At 36.1% G+C, this 23,728-nt stretch overlaps 1 protein-coding gene across 8 annotated transcripts in view; it reads right to left on the reverse strand.

Moving 5' to 3' along the window:
- Positions 1-23,728, reverse strand: part of ctdp1 (CTD (carboxy-terminal domain, RNA polymerase II, polypeptide A) phosphatase, subunit 1) — a 214,229-nt gene that overhangs the window by 70,740 nt on the left and 119,761 nt on the right. For all 8 annotated transcript variants that reach the window (XR_015515860.2, XR_015515861.2, XR_015515858.2 and 5 more), the window contains 1 exon segment: positions 17,508-17,716. Coding sequence is in view for 2 of the 8 variants with exons in the window: in NM_001002873.1 (NP_001002873.1) it covers positions 17,508-17,716 (209 nt within the window). In the remaining 6 variants the exon portion in view is untranslated.

A 23,728-nucleotide genomic window follows, 5' to 3' on the forward strand; every position in this document is an offset into this window, starting at 1 on the left:
TGCATTTTCCCACAACACAATAGAACACAATACAACATGAACGTTTTAAAGGCAACCCAAAAATGTGACAGTCGCTGCTGTGCCATGACAATTGCTCACTGAAGTTGTAGGTGATTTTTGAAAGGTGTTTTTTTTATTTTTTTATTTTAAAAGGACACGAAACACCAAAACACATTTTCTGTGCTGTTGACGGTCCCACTGTGTCCCACACTGCTAAAAACACTATTAGGACACATACATTTCACTCAAAAGTGAAAAATGGTTGTAGTTACATTATTTCGAGCAAATTCATACTTCCGGTTTGAAACAAATTTTTGAAGCTGCGTCACGGCCTTGAGATCTTAGCGTGTATTCCAGCGTGTAGTCTGGACGTCTGTACCTGGGAGTACCTTATTACGTCTCTGAGTGTGCTGCATTCATTCATGAGTAAGACTTGGTTTAAACCAATCAGCACGCTCTATTGTGTATGTGGTGCAAATTCATTAATATGCATGACAGCTTCGAAGACTGTTTTTACCTATTACAGTGTTCAGAGGGCAGAGAGATGCCACGTTGTTGCCAAAACAAGCGAGAGAACATGCATTGTTTGGAGACACGGGTCGCCAGTGTTGCTTTTATAATTGGCTGCAGTGAAGGTTTTGTTTTAATTTTCCTTCTATGAGAGGACAGCTGGACTCACGTGGATTACAGTGCACGCGACGTGCGACAGAAATACGTGTCTAAGGAACATTGTTTACCCGAGAGCTTTTCTCATCTGGAAATGGTGAAATCCGGATTTGATGCTCGTCTCCTTTAAATAAAGATGCAACTCCAGTTGGTGTGGATTGTCCTTTCCAGATTTGGTAAGTGAGCGATCAGTGTTCTTTTTTTGTTTATTCTGAGGCAAAGTTAGTTCGTATCGTCAGCAGTACTTTTCCAGTGTTTAAAGACACACCTTAGTCAAATGATTTCTAAGGTAATAAAGTTTACCAAACGGTAATATTACTACAATATTAAGGACTGAAAAATCTGCTGTAAATGCTGCTCTCCGAGTGTAAACATGTAAGTACCACAATCAAACTATTTCCGTCGTGTAGGATTTTTGCCGCATTTTGTGACAGGAATAACACACAGGCTTTCTAACGCTACCTACCAAGAGAAATGCGGAGGGTTTTTTTCTCTCATTCGCATAGCGTTATCAAATATTGCATGAAAAATGCACGTTTCCAGCAGCTTCTTGAATCAAATATCTTGTTTGTCATGAGGGGCATGAATAAAATTCCTGAATGAAAGAGCCAAAACTGCCGTTAAAGTCTACCATTTAATAATTTGGCAAATAATTAGATTACTGATGTCCATGTAAACACAGTCACTGTCTTTCTTCCCTGCATCTGTATTTTGTTTTGCCTCTGTGAAAATCAGGGCATGCCCGAACCGACACTCCCATTTTTATGCAAATTTTTATGGACCTTCCCTTTCCCTCCTCCGACACTCCCCCCTAAACAGAGCTGGACATGCCCACTTTCCTGACTCTTTCCAAATTAGAAGGGTTGTGAAAAAACCCTGCTTAAACAGGGGGGTTTCATGGCCCTTAAATATACCAATTCCCGCGTCTTTAGTATATATTAATTAACCAATATTATATATATTAATATTAACTATTAAATTAACCATAACCTAAATAGCCGACTCCATCACATTTTAGGGTCTCTTTGAAACATTTCCGTTGTGTTGTGTGAAAATGCAGTGCTTTTTTTAATGTGTTTGTGTTGTGAGGATTTGCAGCATGTGTGCTGTCAAACTGATGAAGATATTTTCTCAATTTGCTGGCGTTTTTTGTAATAGCACATGTTTTCTTCAATTGCAGCACGTTAAGCTCTCTCGGCCACCATAATAAAAACACAAAAAAGACAAATCTAATATTCATCTAATACTTATATTTCTCTCTGTACCACTAAACCAGATGCAACCTCTTTTCAATTAAGAATTGTGTTTAAAAATAACTTAAAAACAAAAAAAATCCAAAGTCTTTATTTGAGAAGTCATTTTAAAAACTAAAAATGTTATTAAATGTCACAAATTAAAACAAGACTTTGACTGGTGGCTTGAACAAAATTCCTTTTACCTCTCATTACCATCAAATCTTGGTAGAAAACACAAAAACACACCTTAAAGGTGTAGTTCACCCAAAACTGAAAAGTCTGCCATCTTTGCTTGTAACAAACCAGTTTGAATTTGTTTGCTCTGTTGAACACAAAAGACAATATTTTGAAGACTCTTTAAAACCTGTAACCATTGACATCCATAGTATAAAACACATATACTACAGAAGTCAAAAGTTTACACCGGTCTTCAAAATATAAAAAAAAAATTGAGTAAATGATGGCAGAATTTTAATTTTGGAGTGAACTATCCCTTTAATCCTTTCACTGTCTGCTCTACCAAATGGTTGACCGTGTTTTACCTGTTTGAAATAATGACTGTGAAGTCATTTAAAGAATGACTGTTTTGCATAATGGTTTACACTACATAGCATTGCTGATTACCCAAAAATAAATATATATAAAAAATAAATAAATAATGAAATAAATGAATAAATAAATGAATGAATAAATAAATCAAACAAACCTAATTCTGTTGCACTACACTTGATTTTGGTCTTATTGTAAAAAAAAAAAAAAAAAAAAAAAACAGGTTAAATGATAATCTAAAATATTTTATGGCGGACTTAAAAATAAAGATGATTTAGTATTCAAAATTTTTTTATTTTGATTATGTTTTTAAATAAATTGGTCGTGCACTTCTTATTTTCAGATTTTTCATAGCATACATATTAATTCCAGTACCTATAAACCGATATCTATACAATTTGGTAGAGATTGATATTTTAGAAATCATGGGGTGTGTTAAAAATGCAATAAAATTGTTAACTATTGACATTAGAAGTTAAAAAATGCAATACAATTTTTTTTCTTGGAGGGGCAGTTAAAGGTTTAAGGGTATTTTGAGATTACTATTTGTCTATAATAAGATTTCACCTCCACATCATTGCTTCTCAACTCTTTGAAATAACTTTATAGCAACATTGTAGTTGAGCAAAACTGGTTAAGGTTTGTAGGGAAAATTGCAATTGGTAAAGAATTCAATGAACAAAACTAGGAAATGAAGTAAAGAGGAAAACAAGACCACATGCAGTGCTATTACTGACAATTTATAGTACTTGACCTTAAACTCGACATGAGTAAACCGCCAGCTGCTATTTATTATTTATGGCTCAATTATGACGTTCAAGTCTTGGTCTGGTGATACTGTAATGACCATCATATAAGCAACGGCTTTAGCGCCCACACACTGATCAGCGAAGAGCTCTCCAAATCAACGGTCAAACCTTCTAGACTCTCTAAGGACGCCAATGACGTAAATCAAATGCTCTCAAGCACATAGGATACGGAGCTGGAGACTGATTGCAATTACAGGAGCTCTGGAGATGCAGAGGAGGATGAGGAGGAGATGAAGGAGAACACAGGTGGATGAAGAGAGTTTAATGTGTCATTCTGTGATCAACCAATGAACTCCACCTGTGTTTCTAACCATTTTTAAATATGCGCTGTCTCTTTAAAAGTCTTCAGAGATTAAAGGTGCATTACTGTGCGTTCACACCGAAAGCAGTGAGCACTGGCCACCCTGGCAACAACGCTGTCTGCCTCCAGCTCGGGCAGCGAGAGTGTCAAAATTCGACACATTGATCTCGTATTTAAAGGAGCCGTTGCAGCATATCAGTTACATTATGTTAATGTATGTATACCTCAGTTATATTGCTTCTTAAAACATGCTTTCTAGCATAAAAATGTTGCGCAATTCTTATCAAACTAATATAACAATGGAAGATCAAAAGTTGCGTGTGGTCTGGCTTTGTTCCACTTAATTATCCAATGTGTCCATATGTCTGAAATATCCTGAAGCAGCAATGCTGTTTTGTACTGTCACGTGAGATTCCCGCTTTTTTAAAGATAAATATAAATAACATTAATGCACATCAGTAACTCACTAGTAACTTATTTAATGAATGTTTCAACCCTCCTCGACGCCCACACCGGCGAAGACGCGCCGCGCTGCTCCTCGCCGGCTCTCATTGAAAATGAATGACTTCCGGCTACTTTGAATTTAATTGTTTTATCATATGCCTTACCCAGAATATAAAAACACATTAAAAAATACATTTAGATCATTTACTTGAACCATTACCATCAGAATGTGAAAAGACTTTCAACCAGCACAACAAAAATGTTTCTGAAGTCAATCCCCTACTGCACCTTTAAATTATAGTCAAATGGCCAACAATATATCAGTCATGAGGATGCACTTATTTTGCCCAATAAAACTAAATTTCAAATTCAAATTTCCCAATAAAAATCTAAAATTATAAATGTTAAACGTGTCATTCTGTGCTCAAACAATGGACTCCACCTGACTCTAGCCATCTTTAAATGTGCGCTGTCTCTTTAAAAGTCTGTAGAGTTCAAATTATTGGCAAACGGCTAACAATACCTCAGACAGTCGTGAGGCTGCATTTATTTTTGTCCAATAAAAATGGGCCTAGAATTAGAATATCTCTTTCCCTACTAGCGCATTATTCGTTGGTGTGTAAAGTTGTAAAAGTTTATGGCCTAATTTCCTTTCCCAACCAACTGGTTGTAAAGGACTTGGCTGGAATTATTCATTTAGCAAACGACTTCATTGCTGTTGTCTAAAAGTATAGCCACATTTATTGTGGTGTTGCAACTAACTAATCAGAGCTAGTTTTATTGGTTTTATTGTATTTTTTTCTAAATTGTTATTGTCTGTTGTTGTTTTTTTTCATATTCATATATTTTGAATATTCAAGTCCGATGCGTATTAATAATTCGATTATGAAAAACGCAAAACATTTTGGAGTCAGTGTAAGCAGCGATACTTTGTTCTCTCTTCTTTAAAATAGAGAAAGAAAGAAGAATAGCCTACATTATGTGTTCATCCAATACTGCATAGAGAGGAATGAGAGATATTATTATCAAAGAGCTGCACTATGATTATCCCCAAATGCAAAGTTTAATTCAGAAAATCTGTGAAATGTTGATGCATTGCTTGTGATACATCACACATTCCCGTATGTAAGCAAATCCTGAACATATACTGGCAGTACCTGTGGACATTAGAATAGATGGTTGACGTGTTGAAGCAACAAACGGGAAGTGGACCATGCTTTATATTAAAATGTCAAATGTATGGGCACACACACAGACACACCAAGCAGCAGCAGCAGGGCAGAGGTAGCCACTGCAGCATATAGAGCATATAGAGGTTCTCAACTGCCCGCCACATTCTGTCTTTATGGTGGCTCTAAACTGTCAAAACACCTCCCAAAGTGCTTTTTCAGATGCAAAAAGTGGAAAAAATGAACCCAGTTAGATTTTTATAAAAAAAAATTTGACAAACGAAACTTTCAGAGGTAGTGTGTCAATACGATTGACACAACGTGAGGTTTTAACATGCAGAAATTATCGACGAAAATTTGGTGTTTAGTGTGCAATAACCTTAAGATGTTATGAATTAGTTATTTTTTAGGTCTGTGATAAAGTTTGAATAAATAATAAACAACTTAAGCTGTAATATCTAAATCCTACTTTGGTTAATTATTACGTTACAAAAAATACAAAAGTAAATTATTTTAAATTCAGCCATGAATAAGTTAATGGCCAACATAAAATTATTTAAACTGGACACATTTTTAATATTGTGATTTTCCAGCTTTTGCTTTTGTTTCTATAGCAATTCATGCACTGAAATTAAGTGGAATAGAATTTAGTTTGTAATAATGCAAAATGTATTAGCAGTTTGTAAATGAAAATTGATTAAAAAAGAAATGGCAATGTAACACCACAGGACGTATTTGTTTCTGTTTTGTATTTGCTTTTTTCTTTCTCAAGGTTGACCATCACCTGCTGCCACTTATGAACTGCTCACCGATAGGAGGATGAGAAAAACAGTGTGCATTTAGGCAGCATTGTCCTCTAGAACAGTGTGTTTTTGTGTGTGCGGAGGCTCTTTTGTGAGGCTTTACATTTTTCTTTTGATCCTTAAAAGCATTATCTGTTGATTAGGAGCTTTAATTTAGTTCTGTTAATGCTGTTGCCCATCTTATGTAGCTTTTGCCACAGAAACTCTTTTTGGTTGTGAGTTTACTTAAAATCATTCAATACTACTTTGTTATTGACTCTTTACTTTTTGATAATTTGGGATTGGGTTAGTGGAGAGTGGGTGCCATTTTTCTTTTTATGTTAGTAAGGGAGTGAGGGTATTTTTGATGTTTTTTTTTTTTTCTTTTCTTTAATAGATTATTTACTTCTTCCCTTTCTATCAGTTAGAGAACTTTTTGTTTGTTGTTTTGGCTTGAACTCCCTCTTGAAGCTTTCTTGGAACCCTCCCTTAATCATTAAATAAATCTTTTGTTAATCTTTATTTAAGTTGCATTTTTCTACCGTTTTTCCTTTGGTAGGTTGCTCAAGGTACCTCATTGCTAACACACACACAAAACTACAAATAAACAATATTTTCAGGTATAGATATACTGTAATATTCTTCGTGTTGATTACTGCTTTAAAAATACAATTTTTCAGCTTTAAGCTGAATTAGTAATGCATGTGATTAGGGATGTCCCGATCAGGTTTTTTTGCCCTCGAGTCAGAGTCATTTGATTTTGAGTATCTACCGATAACAAAACCTGATCCAATACTTCTATAACAAATAAAAAAGAAAAAAGAAGAGGGAAGAAACAGATCAAGAATGTTTCCTTTTTTTTTTATTTAATTCCCCTAATTTTAACATTCAACAACTCTGTTAACGAACAGAGCACTTCTGTGAGGTAGCTTTAACAATAAGTAATAAATAAAATAAATTATTCATTTTTGGAATTTAATGCTACAGTAAATATATTTATATTTAAAAAAACTAATATAAAAACATATAGCACCTCAACCTAAAATACCCGGGAGAGTTTACAGATATGATAATAATGTTGTCATCATCAACTTTATACCTCCAGACCACAAGTATACTCGCTCTTTCTGATTTAAGCTGCTTTCATGTTCTACTTTGCTGCTGTTTAACCAATAGCATCTGCCACAAAGTGATTTCAAGTTGCTGTTGCAGTGTGAAGTCATGAAAAAAATAATGAGAGCGTATATACATATATATTCCCAATCAGAGTCCCAATCAGGAGGTAAAGCCCAAATCTGATCAAGTCTGAAACCGTGTGATTGGACCCGATTTCTGATCATGTGATAGGATTTGGACATTTCTTTGTGTGATCAGCTGTCATCAGAAATTACAACTCCATTTAACCATGAGAAAAAGAACAAGAAATAAACTCAGTTCTCAGATTCAACCCAATCAAAGAAACAGAAAAACAGACAGAGATAATGTCTATATTCTGTGAGTAAACAATTCATAAACATGATTTGATTATCTTGAAATGTGGTGCTCACCCTGCCGGGAAAAAGTGTTATTTACTGAAGCTAACTTGTGGCCGGTGGGCAGAGGAATCTGTCTCAGGTGGGTTCTGTGTTTGAGATAAGCTGCACTGCCCATCTCTATTATTCAAAGCCTGCTACCGCCAGTGGCTCTTCTTCCATAATCACAGAGCATTTTCTCTGCCAGCCACACAGTTGCTCGAGTCGAGACTGGTGGGTCATTCAGACGCACAACAGGAGCTGTGATAGTGACATCACATGACCTTATCTAGTGCGGGCAGAAACTTCACAAATTGCTCAACATGCCAAAGGACAGTTCATTACTGCAAGCTAACAGACGGACAGATGTTATCACTTCATCACTACAGTATGATGCTAGACGATTACCACTGTAACTGTCACAGAAAAACAAGATTATTCATGGCATGGTGCAGAAAAAAAAACATCATATAGACATCATAATCAATGACATACACAGGCATGACAGAAATATGAAGGTTTTTGACAGAGTACTGTATATAAACTACAATTTTTCATTTAGTTTAGCATCAGCATGAAATGGAAGTTGTGATAGTCTTTTCTTTCCTATTCTGACCTTATATCTGAGTTAAATGAAGACAACAATTGATTTTTGTCTATGTAGAACTGACTGGATGTATGTGGTTTCTGAAAAACAAAAACAAATAAAAAACAACTGTAGTTTATGGAAAAAAGCCAGCTGTGGTTGCCAGTATATTACTGCTAAAAATATGGTACAAACCATAGTAAAAATTGTACATTTTTACATTAAACTACCATATTCTATTCATTTATACTCTTAATACACCAATGTTGTTAAGTAGCAACACTTTATCAGGTACAAATGTCCAACTACTCATTCAAGCAAATTTCTAATCAGCCAATCATATGGCAACAACTCAATGCAGTTAGGGATGTAGAGATGGTCAAGATGATCTGCTAAAGTTCAAACCGAACATCAGAATGGGGAAGAAAGGTGATTTAAGTGACTTTGAATGTGGCATAGTTGTTTGTGCCAGATGGGCTGGTCTAAGTATTTCAGAAATGGCTGATCTACTGGGATTTCTACGCACAACCATCTATAGCATGGGGTGTCAAACTCAATTCCTGGAGGGCCGCAGCCCTGCAGTTTAGTTCCAACCCTGCTCCAACACACTAACCTGTAGGTTTCAAACAAACCTGAAGGACTCAATTAGTATGATCAGGTGTGTTTAATTAGAGGTGGAACTAAACTGTGCAGGGCTGCAGCCCTTCAGGAATTGAGTTTGACATCCCTGATCTATAGGGTTTACAGAAAATGGTCCGAAAAAAGAGAAAACATCCAGTGAATGGCAGTCCTGTAAGCGCAAATGCCTTGTTGATGCCAGAGGTCAGAGAAGAATGGCCAGACTGGTTCGAGCTGAGAAAGGCAACAGTAACTCAAATAACCACTCGTTACAACCAAGGTGTGTGGAAGGCCTCACACACAGGCCTTGAGGCAGATGGGCTACCGCAGCAAAAGACCACTCCTGTACACTAATAAGAAACTAAGGCTAAAATTCGCACAGGTTCACCAAAATTGGACATTAGAAGATTGAAAAATCGTTGCCTAGTCTAATGCGTCTTAATTTCTTCTGCAACATTTGGCTAGTAGAGTCAGAATTAGGCGTCAACAGCATGAAAGCATGGATCCAGCCTGTCTTGTATCAACGGTTCAGGCTGCTGGTGGTGTAATGGTGTGGGAGATATTTTCTTGGCAAACTTTGAGCTTATTAATACCAATTAAGCATTGTGTCATCGCCACAGCCTACCTGAGTATTGTTGCTGACCATTTCCATCCCTTTATAAACACAGTGTACCCATCTTCTGATAGCTACTTCCAGCAGGATAACGCACCATGTCATAAAGTGTGAATCATCTCAGACTGGTTACTTGAACATGACAATGAGTTCACTGTACTCAAATGGCCTCCAAAGTCACCAGCTCTCAATCCAATAGAGCAACTTTGGGATGTGGTGGAACAGGAGATTCACATCATGGATGTGCAGCTGATAAATCTGCAGCAACAGCATTATGCGATTAAGTCAATATGGACCAAAATCTCTGAGGAAAATTTCCCGCTACTTGTTGAATCTATGCCACAAAGAATTAAGGTAGTTCTGAAGGCAAAAGTGTCCAACCCAGTACTAGTGAGGTGTACCTAATAAAGTGGTCGATGAGTGTATAACGTTATATATTCTTTTTTACACATACAAAACACAACCATAAGCATATGGTGGTAAGAAAATCCTATAAAGAACCAATCTTCATTTCAAACAATAATTCCCACAAATAGAAAAACATGCTCAGTGAAACTACAAAACACCATCATAGTAACATATAATTAAAGAAATGCAATTAACACTATTTATCAACAATAGATGTAACATAAAACTCCAATGTACACCACTGCTATATATGGGGAAAATATATAAAAAGAATGAAAGTAACGTCAACAAAAAAAGCATAAAAATTGAAGTATCGTGCAGGGAATTCCGGGAAAGTCAGTTTACAGTTACTCGCCGTTAATATTAAGGAAACTTACAGATTGCATCTTTTTACAGTATGAGATGCAGACTGAGTCTGGGTATTGACAGAAAAGATGTAAAGAGGGGAGTTTTTGATTGAGGATCATGAAGGTAATTCAATCAGCAAATATATAGAAGTGACAGTTCACCCATCATCTTTTGTGTTCAACAGAACAAAAAAAAAAGTCAAACTGATTATGGAACAAGTCAAGGGTGAGTAAATGAGGGCGGATTTGTCATATTTGGGTGATCTGTCCCTTTAAATGCTGCAATATTACATAAGACAATCTGAAATTTAATTTCATGGTGACTCACTTAGCTTTGTAACGTGAGAGAAATGACAGGAGGGTAAATGTTGGATGAACTACCCGTTTAAATCTGTGTATTGTGTGCTAAATGAGAGCAAAATTGGACTGGAACCTGAATTCATAGTCATTGTCATTTTCTGAAATGCTCTTCTTCTTACTCTGCAGTGCCTCAGTGCACATCATTTTTCATTCTTAAAGAAAATTCGTTCATTGCATGTGGAAAAACAACAGCAGCTCCATGGAAGTGTATACAAATTAAAATCAAGAACGTTTATAGTTTTCATTAATGAGAGAGAAAATGCATATATTAGATACATAATGTTTCTATAGCATCATATCTAGCTAAATCAATAATCTTCTGCCAATTATTAACTCAAAATGGAGTGGTGGAGCAAATCAAACTAAATTTATTAGAATGAAAAGAAAACAAGAACTTAAACCTCTAGAAACTAATGGCCATTTCGGTAAATGTTGCAAAGTCTTAACAAAAGTGCATGTATAGGAAAGACTGAATTAAATTGAGTGGGTTACACACAAATTCTGTTACAATATATACATTATGGAGCAACATTGTTAATGGCACAAAGAGTTGCTGTCATTATTTTATTTCTATCTTAAAGAGCAGGCATTTTTCATTCAAAGTTTCCAGATGGCAACCACTGGCCAATATTCATATTGAATATAATTAAATCACTGATAATCATATTAAAAGAGTAATGTGCTTATTGTAGCCTATTCTTGTCATATTAGTAGTTAATTTGTATATGCACTACTAATATATATATATATATATATATATATATATATATATATATATATATATATATATATATATATATATATATATATATATAATATATATATATATATATATATATATATATATATATATATATATATATATATATATATATATATATATATATAATATATATTACTATTAATATACTATATAATATTATAATACTAATATATATATAATAATATATATATATTTTTTTTTGAGTGCATGCATTTCAGCTCTGTCCTCAGTTCTGCCAAATACAGGTAACAGTAAGAAAGGCATTGATTTTGCCATATCAATAAAAGCCCACACTTTAAAAAAAAAAATTCTTGCTTGTTCAAACAACTTATTTAAAATGAGTTTAAACAACACAATTCTAAAGATGTATTTTGGACAATTTAATTGTTTTAGGTTTAATCCACATTTGCAAAAAAAAAAAGGAAAAAAAAGATTTTTTTGAACCCAGCCTTTTTTACAGTGCAAGATATAAGTAGGATTAACAACTCAAACCACCATCACAGTGGCGACTTTTAAATTAGTTTATGATGCATTATGAAGTGCACAGCCGTTCAATTCCTCTTTACACCAGCATCAAAACAAAATTATGCAAATCAAACCCTACAAATTCATGATTTTGGGCTACAAATGCTGCTGTACAATTAAACTACAGTATATATATTATGACTTGCATGATTTAAAATCAAAGTCAATTTGAGGCATTCAGTTATATCTGCGCATGTTACATTAGTTTTCATTCTCCTTGTTTTTTGGGATTCTGAGAATAACCACCAATTACACTCATTTATTAAACACAATGGCCAATAAATAACTGTGTTAATTAATCACCTCTGAAAATGAGAGTTTTAAAAAATGTTTTCAATACATAAACAAAAAAGTGAAAATATAATTTATTAATTTGAAAGCATTCACGTTTTTTGTAAAAGTGCACATGTCGTGCTAGAATAAACGTTTTGTCTCAGCAATTAATGCTTCTTGACATGGCGTCGACAACACAATCCTAACTAAACTGTAATTACAGGTGACTCACTTTGACAACAGCTTTCCCTCTAGAAGACAGCAACTGCTTAGAGTGATCTTTGTTTTGTATAACTTTGCAGAAGTTTTACATCACAAACAACTAAATTACACTTTGTGAAATGTAATAAATAAAAAAGTAAATGTACATTGTAAAATAAAACAGACAAATTATACGAACATTTTGTAGCTGCAGCTGTGTCCCAAAATACTGTTGAGATGAAACAAAAAAAATTCTACCTGATTTAGTCATAATAATTGTGATAATGCCCTAAATCTGACAAACATGGCAGCAAAATGAACAGATTAGTTTACCCAAAAGTAAAAATTCAGTTATCATTACTCATCCTTGTGTGGTTTCGATCCTAATAAACTATCTTTCGTCATCAGAACACAAACTAAGATATTTTAGATGAAATCCAAGCGCTCTCTCATCCTAGATACCAACAGTCACAAGACATTCAAAGTTCCAGAGAGGAATGGAAAACATTGTCAACTGTGATTGAACTGTGATCATTTGATGCTCCATGAACAGTTTTGTGCAACAAAAAATTGTGAAAACTATTTTATTTGCCTGTGTCTCCCATATTAGATCAGTACGCACAATTACAAAGGACAAAAACGCTGCTTGCATGTTGCGCTGCAGACTCTAATGGCAAAAAGTTGCACTGCCTGTAGTAAATGAACAATACTTTAAGTACTGTGTGCTGTAGACTATTGACAATATAGGCAAAATCAGTCAAACAAGTGCAATTGAGAATGTTGCAAAGCTTCAATGCTACAAAAATGGCAAAACTCCTTGTAATGCTGTGTTCACACCAGACGCGGAACGGGCGGATAAATCGCGCTATTCGCGCGTAAATAGCCGCGTAAACATTTGAGTTTACTCGCTTCATTCGCGCGTCAAACCCCGCTTCATTCGCGTGTCAAATTCACTTCAGAACAGACGCGGATTCGCATGATGGGCAAGGCTTCTGTCTGCCCGAAGACTCTAGCTTCATAGCTAAATGTCTAACATGGATTTTATGAAGACAATAACAGTGTTTATGTGCTTTATGAAGACTGAAAAACAGCGTTGATACGTTTAGGGTCGTGTCTGAGTCCACTACATCCTTTCAGAGGTGCATCCAGCTCTGTGAGCTCATAAACTCTTCCAGACACTTAACCCTGATGACAGAGACTTTCAGCGGTGCTTCTGACGGAGCCAAGCCGAGTTTGATGAACTGTTGTCGGTGAAGGCTCTACATCACAGGTTCTACATCACAATCAGGCCCCCACAAGGGCAAGCTTCTGATTGGTTAACGCGGCGCGAATGTACGCTGAAGTTCAGATTTTCGAACTCGAGAGATTCGCGCGAAACGCTCGTTAAGCGTGTCAAACGCGCAAAACGTTCAATTCGGCCCGCGCCATTCGCGCAATTTAAGTCATTCGCACCACGCCATTCACGCGTATCGCGCCGCAGGATGTCTATTCGCGCGTTTGCATTGACTTGACATGTAAATCACTCGCGCTTGACGCGCGTTCTGCGTCTGGTGTGAACGCAGCATGAGACATTGTCTTAACCTTTTTACAACACCAGTAGTACTGAAAAATTACAGCTTCAGCACGGGTTTGTCGTCAATAATGCAGTAAGTGTTAACCATTTTCCATCCTATGATTTCAGATTCACCTTTAGAAAACAACACAAAAGTGTGGAAGAGGTAAAAAGGAAAGAACACGAGGAGAAAGACAGGTGAAAAAACCAGAAGCTGTAATCACAGGATGCAGGTTCTTCTGGAGCCAAACAGACAATCTCAGACACTCAAATACCTTTTTCTTCCCTTCACTCGTGTCATTGTTCACTGCTCTCAACTCCTAGCGATTACGCTTCTGCATTCGTTCAGTTGCCACAGGCAGTAGAAACAGCGATGTGGTCTCTGAATCACAGCTAATGACTGCCGGGAAGCAGAGAAACTAGATAAAGTGGGATGGCTCTAATTTTCCGGTGGAACATATGTGCAGTATGAGGTGTATGATAAAAGACTAGCCTGCTTTCCTGTCCGTTAAGAAGCTCCAGACAGATTGAGCTGGCCCAGAAAAGCTCCTCACACATGCCGATCTGACAACATCCTACCGACTATGCCAATGTCGGACAGAATTCTGGGCAACGGGTGGGTCATTTGTACTTGGACAGGAAGATGTAAGAGGACACGACCCTACCTTCTGCTTGATATCTGCTTCCAGGCATAACCATGGCAACTGGTAGTTATTTGCCAAAGACAGTGGCGGTTTCGGGAGTACAAGGGCAGGCTGGAAATCGGGCACAGCAGTGTTGCTAATCAACACCACTGAAGCAAGAGGTTTCAAGCTTAATTGCTAAGCCTTTAGTCAATGAAGTTCTTCATGTACTTCATTTTAAAGGGTACACTGTGTGCCATAATATTATTCATCAATCAAGTTTCATCAACGTGAAAACATATATAATTATACACTCAATAACAATATAAACTCAACACAAATGTGTCTAAATATGATTTAAAACATACAATAAGAAATGAGAAACAGGCCTTTTGTGTAAAAAGTTAAAAAAAAAGTTTTAGATCTTAGACTAAAGCTGCGTCTCAAATGGCACACTATGCACTTACACACTCAACAGCATAATATATGTATGTAGTGTCGTACAATAGATATATACATTAGATGTCGCCTGGCCTATTGTTGTCTATTGGACGGAATGCGTCAATAGCGCCGCCATCTTGGTACAGGGTAGCGCTCCACATATATAGCGCTACACATATATCTATGATCGGGAGTTTTCCTGGATGTTAGTATGTAATTTTTTTTTTTTTAATTACGAAATTTATAATTTTACATCACTTTGCTACATTGATGGATCAGTGACCGCACAGGCATTCCTGACAAAAAGCGTGTGTTTGTGTGTACAGAAATGTACTATTCATCCTCCCAGTTAAATTTGATCTAATCATGTCCTGAAACACAGCGTCTCTCCTGCTTTCACTTCTCATACTGACTGAGGGAGTGATTCGTTTGTGAATGAATCCCCCGAACGACTCTTTCACTTAGCCAACAATAATGCAAGTTTCTGGCAGCGCAGGATCTCGTTGTTATATTTCTTTTGCATTGTTTACTGATTTTATTCAACAAAACTAGCATAAGCCGAGTGTTTAGTGCGAGTTGGAGCTGCTTTGCCTTATGGTGAATGCAGTTAGAGACTGTATTATCATTAATAACGTTACCTGTTTAGCACAACAGTTCAGAACATACAAAAACTGAAAAAAACTTAATATTACCTATAAAATGTTATGCCTTTGTGCTTTGTTTTCTTTGTTTGCTTGTTACTACACCCATAGACAGCGCTAAAGTCCAGCATCTTCACATAATAACACTGTCTTGACTAGTGCGGTTGATTGACATTTGTCCTGGGAGCACTGTACCAATGTGGTGGCGCTATTGACGCATGCTCAGGGTCCCTATGCGATATCTAGTTAATATATCTACGGTGTCGTACCAAATGGAGCACTAATATTTTGTACCAAGCGGAAATTCAGTGAAATAAATGACCAAACTATCAAATAATACCTGCAATGAGTATAACCACATTCTCCATCGGGAGGCGCTATAATCTCTCTCGTAGGAGAATTTTGCTTTCACCATCCAAAATAAATAGAGTATTAAACATGAGCGCCCGATAGCCCCACCCCTTCCTCTACGTGAGCAAATCTGCGGTCGTTGAGTGCGTGAAGTGTCCATCATTACACTTCATTTTAGCGGCTGAATGAGTGCATCATCTGGGTAATTAAAGTGCACTTATTATTTTTTAGAGTTTTCAGTGTGAACGCACTACTTACACTACAAAATGGAGTAGAATAGTACGGAAATATGCGCAGCTTAAGACTCTTGTTGTGAAAAATAATTATTTTTTATTATTTTTGTTGCTTTTTCTTTTCGTTAAACAATTGTATTTGTAATGCTTAAGGGGATATTTATTAAGCAAACTTCTTCTCGAGTGGAATGTGTTTTGCAACATGTTCTAATGTTGAATGTTATAATAAAGCATTTTTGCAGAAGTAGATGAAGCTACTAGAAATGCAAAGGCCTGATAGTCTACAATTAAATTGAGCTCAGCAGCTAAACATCCTGTGAGTGCAGAATTTGCAGTTGAGAAGTCTTGTGCTTTTTGACGTTGTGCAGAGATTTAGGGTGCTTTCACACCTGTGAATTGATTTATTTGTTCCGAAACAGGGATTCAAATTGTTACAATGTTGCTCTTTGTTCTTGGTGCGGTTCACTTCCACACGGCAAAGTTTCTAAACGGACCACAAGAGCTAAAATAAATCACGTGTGAGTAAACTCTCCTTACATTGGTCAGAGTTTCATGGTTTATTTAGCAGAGTCCCACTCAGCTGTCAAACGTCCTTATTTTAATTTATGGCAATGAGCAATAAGACATAAGCAGAAAGCTGCGCTTTAATTTTGAATGATGACACCCACAGACGTCATCACCAGATATAAATGAGAGCATGCATAGACCTTGGCTAGAATGCAGTACCGTTAATGTTCCTAAAGGATAAACAGCTCTCATTAATAGTTCAGCAAGCTTTCACTTTCATTTTTAACATGAAACACATATACCGGTAGGAATGACCTCCCGCCCTACTTGTAATTCTCTCTTCTTATAACCTTATATGCCTATTACATATCCATAATAAACTGTGATATGGCCAGGCTCAGATTGTTTTGCTTTCTCACAACAATCGATCCGCTCAAGAGTTCATTTCAATCAAGCCGAGACCACCTCATTCAGGTGATCTCCGACTAATTGATTTGGCGTGGATCCGAGCTGGTTGCTGGTTTCACATACGCCAAACGAACCGCGCTAACTGGGCAAACGAGACCGGTTCTGAAACAAAAGTCTAGGTGTGAAAGCATCCTTAGTAGAAAAAGAAGACGTATGTATGGGTGCGGCCAATGGAAGACTGGAGAATGATTGACAAGTGACGAATTTCACTAAACTCCACCTGTTAATATCAGCTGCCAATTTAAGCTGAAGTCAGGAAATGAAAACTGTTGCGCACCCCTGAATGTAACTCTTGCTTTGCGGATAACAGAATTCTGTGAATCAAATTATTATTCATTTGTATACAAAAAATTGCTAATATGTTAAACATTAAAGAAAAATCTCTCCTGGCCTTTTTATGGAACACGCATGGAATTGATTAAATATTCCAACACTCATAAAAAATGGGAACAAAAACAAAAATGTTGTGTTTATGTTGTTGTTGAGTGTACTTGCTTATCTTTAAATAGTAAGACAGTGGACGTGTAATACCTGAGCACATTCTCCGTTACGCAGACTTCGCTGGTGGACCTTTGGGATGTTTCCTCTACAGCAGCTGCCAATGGTGGAATGTGATCGGTTGCTGGAGGCTTCTGTTTACTCGTGTGGGGCCGAACTTCCTCCTCTTCCTCCTCTATCCTCCCCGCTTTCCCCTTCCCCTCGCTTTCATTGTCACTCTCTTCCCCAAGGATGTCATCCACCTGGCCAAAAAAAGTTCAAAGCATTATTTAGGATATGTGTATATACCTAGGCAAGGTCTGCCCTTTGACCAGTTAAACTTGTGCACATTTAATAAAAATGGCTATGTCGATGAATTGCAGAGCTTGTGCAAACATATACACTGCTCGGCATAATTGAGCCCCATAATAAACCCCATTTTGATTTTTTTTTATCCATTTCTCACTGAATATAGACCATGTATTTGATGCATTTAAACAAAACTAATTTATTAAAAAGATATATTTATTAAAATAATATTTCAGTTAAAACATATTTAGAAATTGAAAGACAATACAATTAAATTCAAGCTAAATATTGATAAAACTAAATTTTTACATTTGTTTGCTTTTCTTGATTTTCCTTTTTTTATATTACTATTTAACACTTTTCTGTAACATACAAATTTGCATGTACTAGTTTTTGGACCGTTATTGTAAGTTATTTTGTAAGATAAGCTCTAGATTTGGCTTCAGTACTGCCTAATCTAATGTATATGCACAAATATAATATTGTATAGCTTCTTATTAATAATATGAATTTAAAAGTTTGATTTCTGAGGGATGAACTTATCTATATACTAAATGCAGAGTAGACACCATCTGGATGTTTTTCTTTAACACTATATCAATGTAAAAGGTTTTCCACCTTTTGAACATCCAAGCAAAAAATGGGAAAGAACTTTACAGTCTCTTGCATGTTAAGTGCAAGAAATTTGCTGGATGCAGCTCAATTACGTTCTCTGGTTACACTTAGAAGTTTGTCCATACTTGTCATAATACAAAAGTGTGGACGCAGAATTTCTAACCTGATAGGAAACTTGAAAAATGCAAAACTGTTATTCCAGATTAAGGAAGAAATTATTAAGTTTTTGTTATTTTAAAATTATACCCTAGAGAATTACAATCCACCGCTAATCTGACTATATTGAATTCTATGTAATTAGACTTTTTAAAAGAGTAGTAACACCACAAATTGTTGCATTTAAAAACATTTTAGGAAAAAAAAAACATATATAGTTGAAGTCAGAATTATTAGCCCTCCTGAATTATTAGCCCTCTGTTTATTTTTCCCCCAATTTCTGTTTAACTCAGATTTTTTCAACACATTTCTAAACATAATAGTTTTAATAAGTAATTTCTAATAACTGATTTATTTGATCTTAAAATAATAATTGACTAGATATTTTTCAAGACACTTCTATACAGCTTAAAGTGACATTTAAAGGCTTAACTAGGTTAATTAGGTTAAGGGTAACTAGACAAGTTATTGTATAATGATGGTTTGTTCTGTAGACTATCGAAAAGATAAATAGCTTAAAGGGGCTAATTATAATGCCCTTAAAATTTTTTTAAAAAAATTAAAAACTGCTTTTATTCTAGCCGAAATAAAACAAATAAGACTTTCTCCAGAAGAAAAAATATTATCAGACATATTGTGAAAATTTTCTTGCTCTGGTAAACATAATTTGAAAAAAAATGTAAAAAAAAAAAAAATTCAAAGGGGGTTTAATAATTCTGATTTCTTCTGTATATGTATGTCTCTGAGATCTATACCAATAAAATGTGGAACTCGTCATCATTAATGTATAATTTAAACTGAAAAAGTTTCTGCAACATCTTGTGAGATATAAACAAAAAGCAGACAATTTAATTCCAGAATATTGCGCATGATGGCATACACTTGAATACTTCTCTGAAGCATGTAGTGTACATACTTCCAGCATACACTTCCAGTGCGTTTATGCACTCAAGAGTGGCCAAAATCACATCAAGTGTGGAAACTCGGACAGGTCTATAGCAAGGGACTCTGAATTCTTTATCTCTCTGAAAAGTCAACATAGCCTCAAACTTTTATCCTTAGTAGTAAATGTTTAATGAAAATCATATTAGCAACTTGCCTTGAAATTTTTTTTAACTTGGGATTTGAGCTATGAAGGTTACAATCTGTGTATAAACCACGATGAACTCTTCTAACAAAATCAATTTGTCTCGATATGACCATTTTAACATGGATGAATGTCAGCACTCAAGTGTTTAGCCTCAGTCTCGAGCTTTCACTGATACATGTTGGTGCTTTCATAAAGGCAAACTGGGGGCTCAGATCACCCCAATTATTCTTGGCGTGAGCCGTTAGACAGGCGCTGGCAAAAATGATCAGCAACTTCACATACGACGGTTCTCTCTACTAGCCCAATGTAATTGCTCTCTCCTCCTCTTGGGAATAGCCATCACACACACCATTTTCCCCCTTCTGCTTATTATTACAGTGAATGGAGCCACTGAAACGGCCTGCAGAAATATGCCATCCCCATATACACAGGTTATAAATGAGCTCAAGCAAGGGTGCTTAAAAAATAGACACGCTGAACTTTTTTTTCCAGTTTAATCTGACAGATAAGCGTAATGAGGGGGAAACATTTAATTAAAAGTAGACTTGTGTGTGAGGGGTGTTATCTAAAAGGATCTTAGTAGATGGAACAATCCCCAGGCACCCATGGGATGCAATTATGAACGGCAATATACAAAATCTAAGAAGAGAATTAAAGTCATACTTTATAGTAAGTTTTAAAACTGAAGGAGCCTTTACCAGCGGGCGAACGGTCAACAGCAGGATTATTGCTGCACTCACAAATTCTTCATATTAAAAAAATATAATAACTGATAACAATCAATAATAGGTATTTCTTTCTTTTTTTGGTTTTATTTGCTTTTTATCATTGTTATTGTTATTAATATTGTTATAAACTGAAGAAAAGACAGCATGGCTGAGTTTGTGGCTACATCCAAACATCATGTAGTAAAAATCTTATATAGTGAAAACCTTTCAAATAAACAAACAAATCATTTGCGGTCTTCAAACACCAAAAATAAGAACAGTAACCAGGAGCTAGGGCTGCACGATATATAGTTTCAGCATGGATATTGCAATGTGTGCATTCGCAACAGTCACATCGCAGGATGTGCAATACAGAATCTGAATCATAGTTGAACAGAAGCCAAAGAAAACGTGAATTTTAGAGTGCACTGCAAAGTTTTACTATAATAGAGTGAAAATATCATTTTCAAGACTGTGACTGAGCCTTTTGTGAGTTTACAACATTTAGACACAAGGAATGACAACGTTTGGAGGTGTAACAAAGATGAATTGTATTTATTTATTTTAACGATGAGGACTATACAGTGTTATTTTACATTTGTAATGCAATAAACGCTTTTCTTAAAATTTTTATCTTATTTCTAGTCTGAATATCTAAAGTTAGAATTTAAAACCATATTTTTACATAATAATTTATTATATTGTTATATATTATTATATTTTATGTTGAAAAGCATTTTTGCTATTTTATTTTTCTATATTGGATTCCCCAAAAACATTTAATAGAGCAATTTAAACAATCTGGGGAAATTATGTTCATAATCGCAATATGTATCACAGAAAAATAAAATATCGCAATATCTGTTTGTTTTTTTTAAATAATGCAACCCTACCAGGAACTAAATGGACTATACAAAAGATCGGCAACTCTAATGTGACCTAGTGCTGACATAATGGCTCTTTTCACAAAGTCGTACGATATGGTATGCTTTTATGAACCGTATCTTACCACTTTTTGGGTACCCTTTCTTTACCTAGCACAACAAAAGGGTACCAAAAAGCGGAGCTTATATAATAAAGAGCCATGGCCAACCCGATCTCGAACAAACTTTGACAATGTCTTGATGAACAGCCACAAAACCAAGAAAAAGATCAGAATCTACCCTGTGCCCCATCATTGTTTTCAAGGCCGTCTAAAGTGTGAGTGGTTTCACTTTCTCGAGAGAGCTCATGTCTTCTTGAGCTGATGATAATAACATGCACATGGTTATTACGCTGTGTTCACACCAGACGTAGAAGCGTCAAGTGCGAGTGATTTACATGTTAAGTCAATGCAAACGCACGAATAGAAACCCTGCAGCGCAATACGTACGAATAACGTGAATTGCTCGAATGGCCCGGTGCGAATGGTGTGGTATGCGTGAATGATGCGTCGCGAATTGAGCTTTTTGCACATTTCGCGTAGCGTCTGTTGTTGGTGTCCCGGGGGAAATCCTCCAGCCGACACTAGTTCATCAAACTGGGCCCAGCTCAGTCAGAAGCACCGCTGAAAGCCTCCATAATCCAGTTTAAGTTTCTGGAGGAGTTTATGAGCTCACAGAGCTGGATGCACCTTTGAAAGGATCTAGTAGACTCAAACACGGCCCTAAATGTATTGACGCTGTTTTTCAGCCTTCATAAAGCACATGAACACTGTTATTTTCTTAATAAAATCCATGTTAGCTATTCAGCAACAAAGCTAGAGTCACCGGGCAGACAGAATTCCTGCCCATCATGCGAATCTGCATCTGTTCTGAAGTGAATTTGACGTGTGAATGAAGCCGATTTGACACGCAAATGAAGCTGGGTTTGACGAGCGAATAAACTCAAATGAAACTCAAATATTCACACGCCTATTTATGCGCGAATAGCGCAATTTATCCGATGTGAACACAGCAATAAAGTGCTTCTGACATCTGATCCTTTCAGAAGCGGACAAACAAAAAGAAAAAAAAAACAAAGGCCAAACCGGAAAAAACAAAGGAGCAAATGATTCTTTCAGCAACCTAAAACATGAACAATCTGCCATGTTTAATTATTATCACCACCTTTTGGACTATTATTAACTCAGAATGATGGAACTACTTTTTTAACAGAGGTTACATGTGCAGGTGAAGAATAAAGATACAGATGAGAGACTGTGGGCTATGTTGTGTGCTATTTTTTAACCCAAATAAGTCCTAAATGTATGTCGTGTGTAGTTTTTTCTGTAATTAGCAACATATCACAGGTTGTAAGGGTCTGTATTTGCTCAAATATGTTGCACTTATTTATTTATTTCATATATTTGCAGAAATTATGAAAGTATTTCACCCTATCATTGATCTGCAGTTATAATCAAACCATATTCATAAAAAGGTTAGTAATGAACATTTATGCACAAGTATTTATGTGTGTAAAGCATCTGTTTGGTGAAAAGTGCTTCTCATATGATATGTAACCAACCTGTACAGCTTTACTTTGACATTTCCTCAAACCATTGGAACCCTTTTGGCAGTGGAAACGCAAGGCTAATTAAGTTGACCCGTACCACTCAATGGAAACCGGCCATAATACACAGGTATAATTAGATGAGACAATGATAAGGGCAAACAGATGGAGCAAAGCGAAAGATAATTTTCCAAAAGTTCTGTCACACAGATCCAAAAGTGCTAGGATTATGCCGGTTAGCACAGCATTTTGCTGCTTGCACCACAGCATGTAATACAGTGTGTATGTACTGACAGTGAATCGGTGCTAAAACATCCGCACTAGAACATACAACCTTCATTGATGATAAAAAAATAATAATAAAAAAACAACAAAAACACACACATTACACAGATTGTATTTATCCTGCGATGCAAATCCAACCCAAATTGACTCTTGAAAACAAACACTGGCTCCAGGGCTGACAGCTGCTCATTATGGTACATATGTAGGTGAGCAGCCACATATTTGAGGGTGCTTTATTAAAACGTTTCATCACTGTGAAATCGCCCAAAGATACATGTCTTTATAAAGACTAGGGTCAAAGCCCTTAGGAAAACATTATTAAACAAATATAAACTAATAATCCTTCACTGCATCTTCTGCTTTCTTGACTCCGGATAGCAAAGGCCCACACTAACAGAAGAAAAATCACAAGTTAATGTGAAAACAAAAATTAGTAAGTAAGTAAAGTGTATTCATATAGCAAATTTATCCTGTATGACCATACACCCAAATCGCTTCACAATCATGAAGGGGGTCTTTCTGCACCACCACCACTGTGCGGCATCCACTCAGATGATGCAACAGCAGCCACAGAACAACAACGCCAGTGCGCTCCCCACACACCAGCTATTGGTGGAGTGGAGAGACAGTGATAGAGCCAATTC

Source organism: Danio rerio, chromosome 19 (genome assembly GCF_052040795.2).
Source record: "Danio rerio strain M-AB ecotype USA chromosome 19, GRCz13ab, whole genome shotgun sequence".
NCBI lineage: Eukaryota > Metazoa > Chordata > Actinopteri > Cypriniformes > Danionidae > Danio > Danio rerio.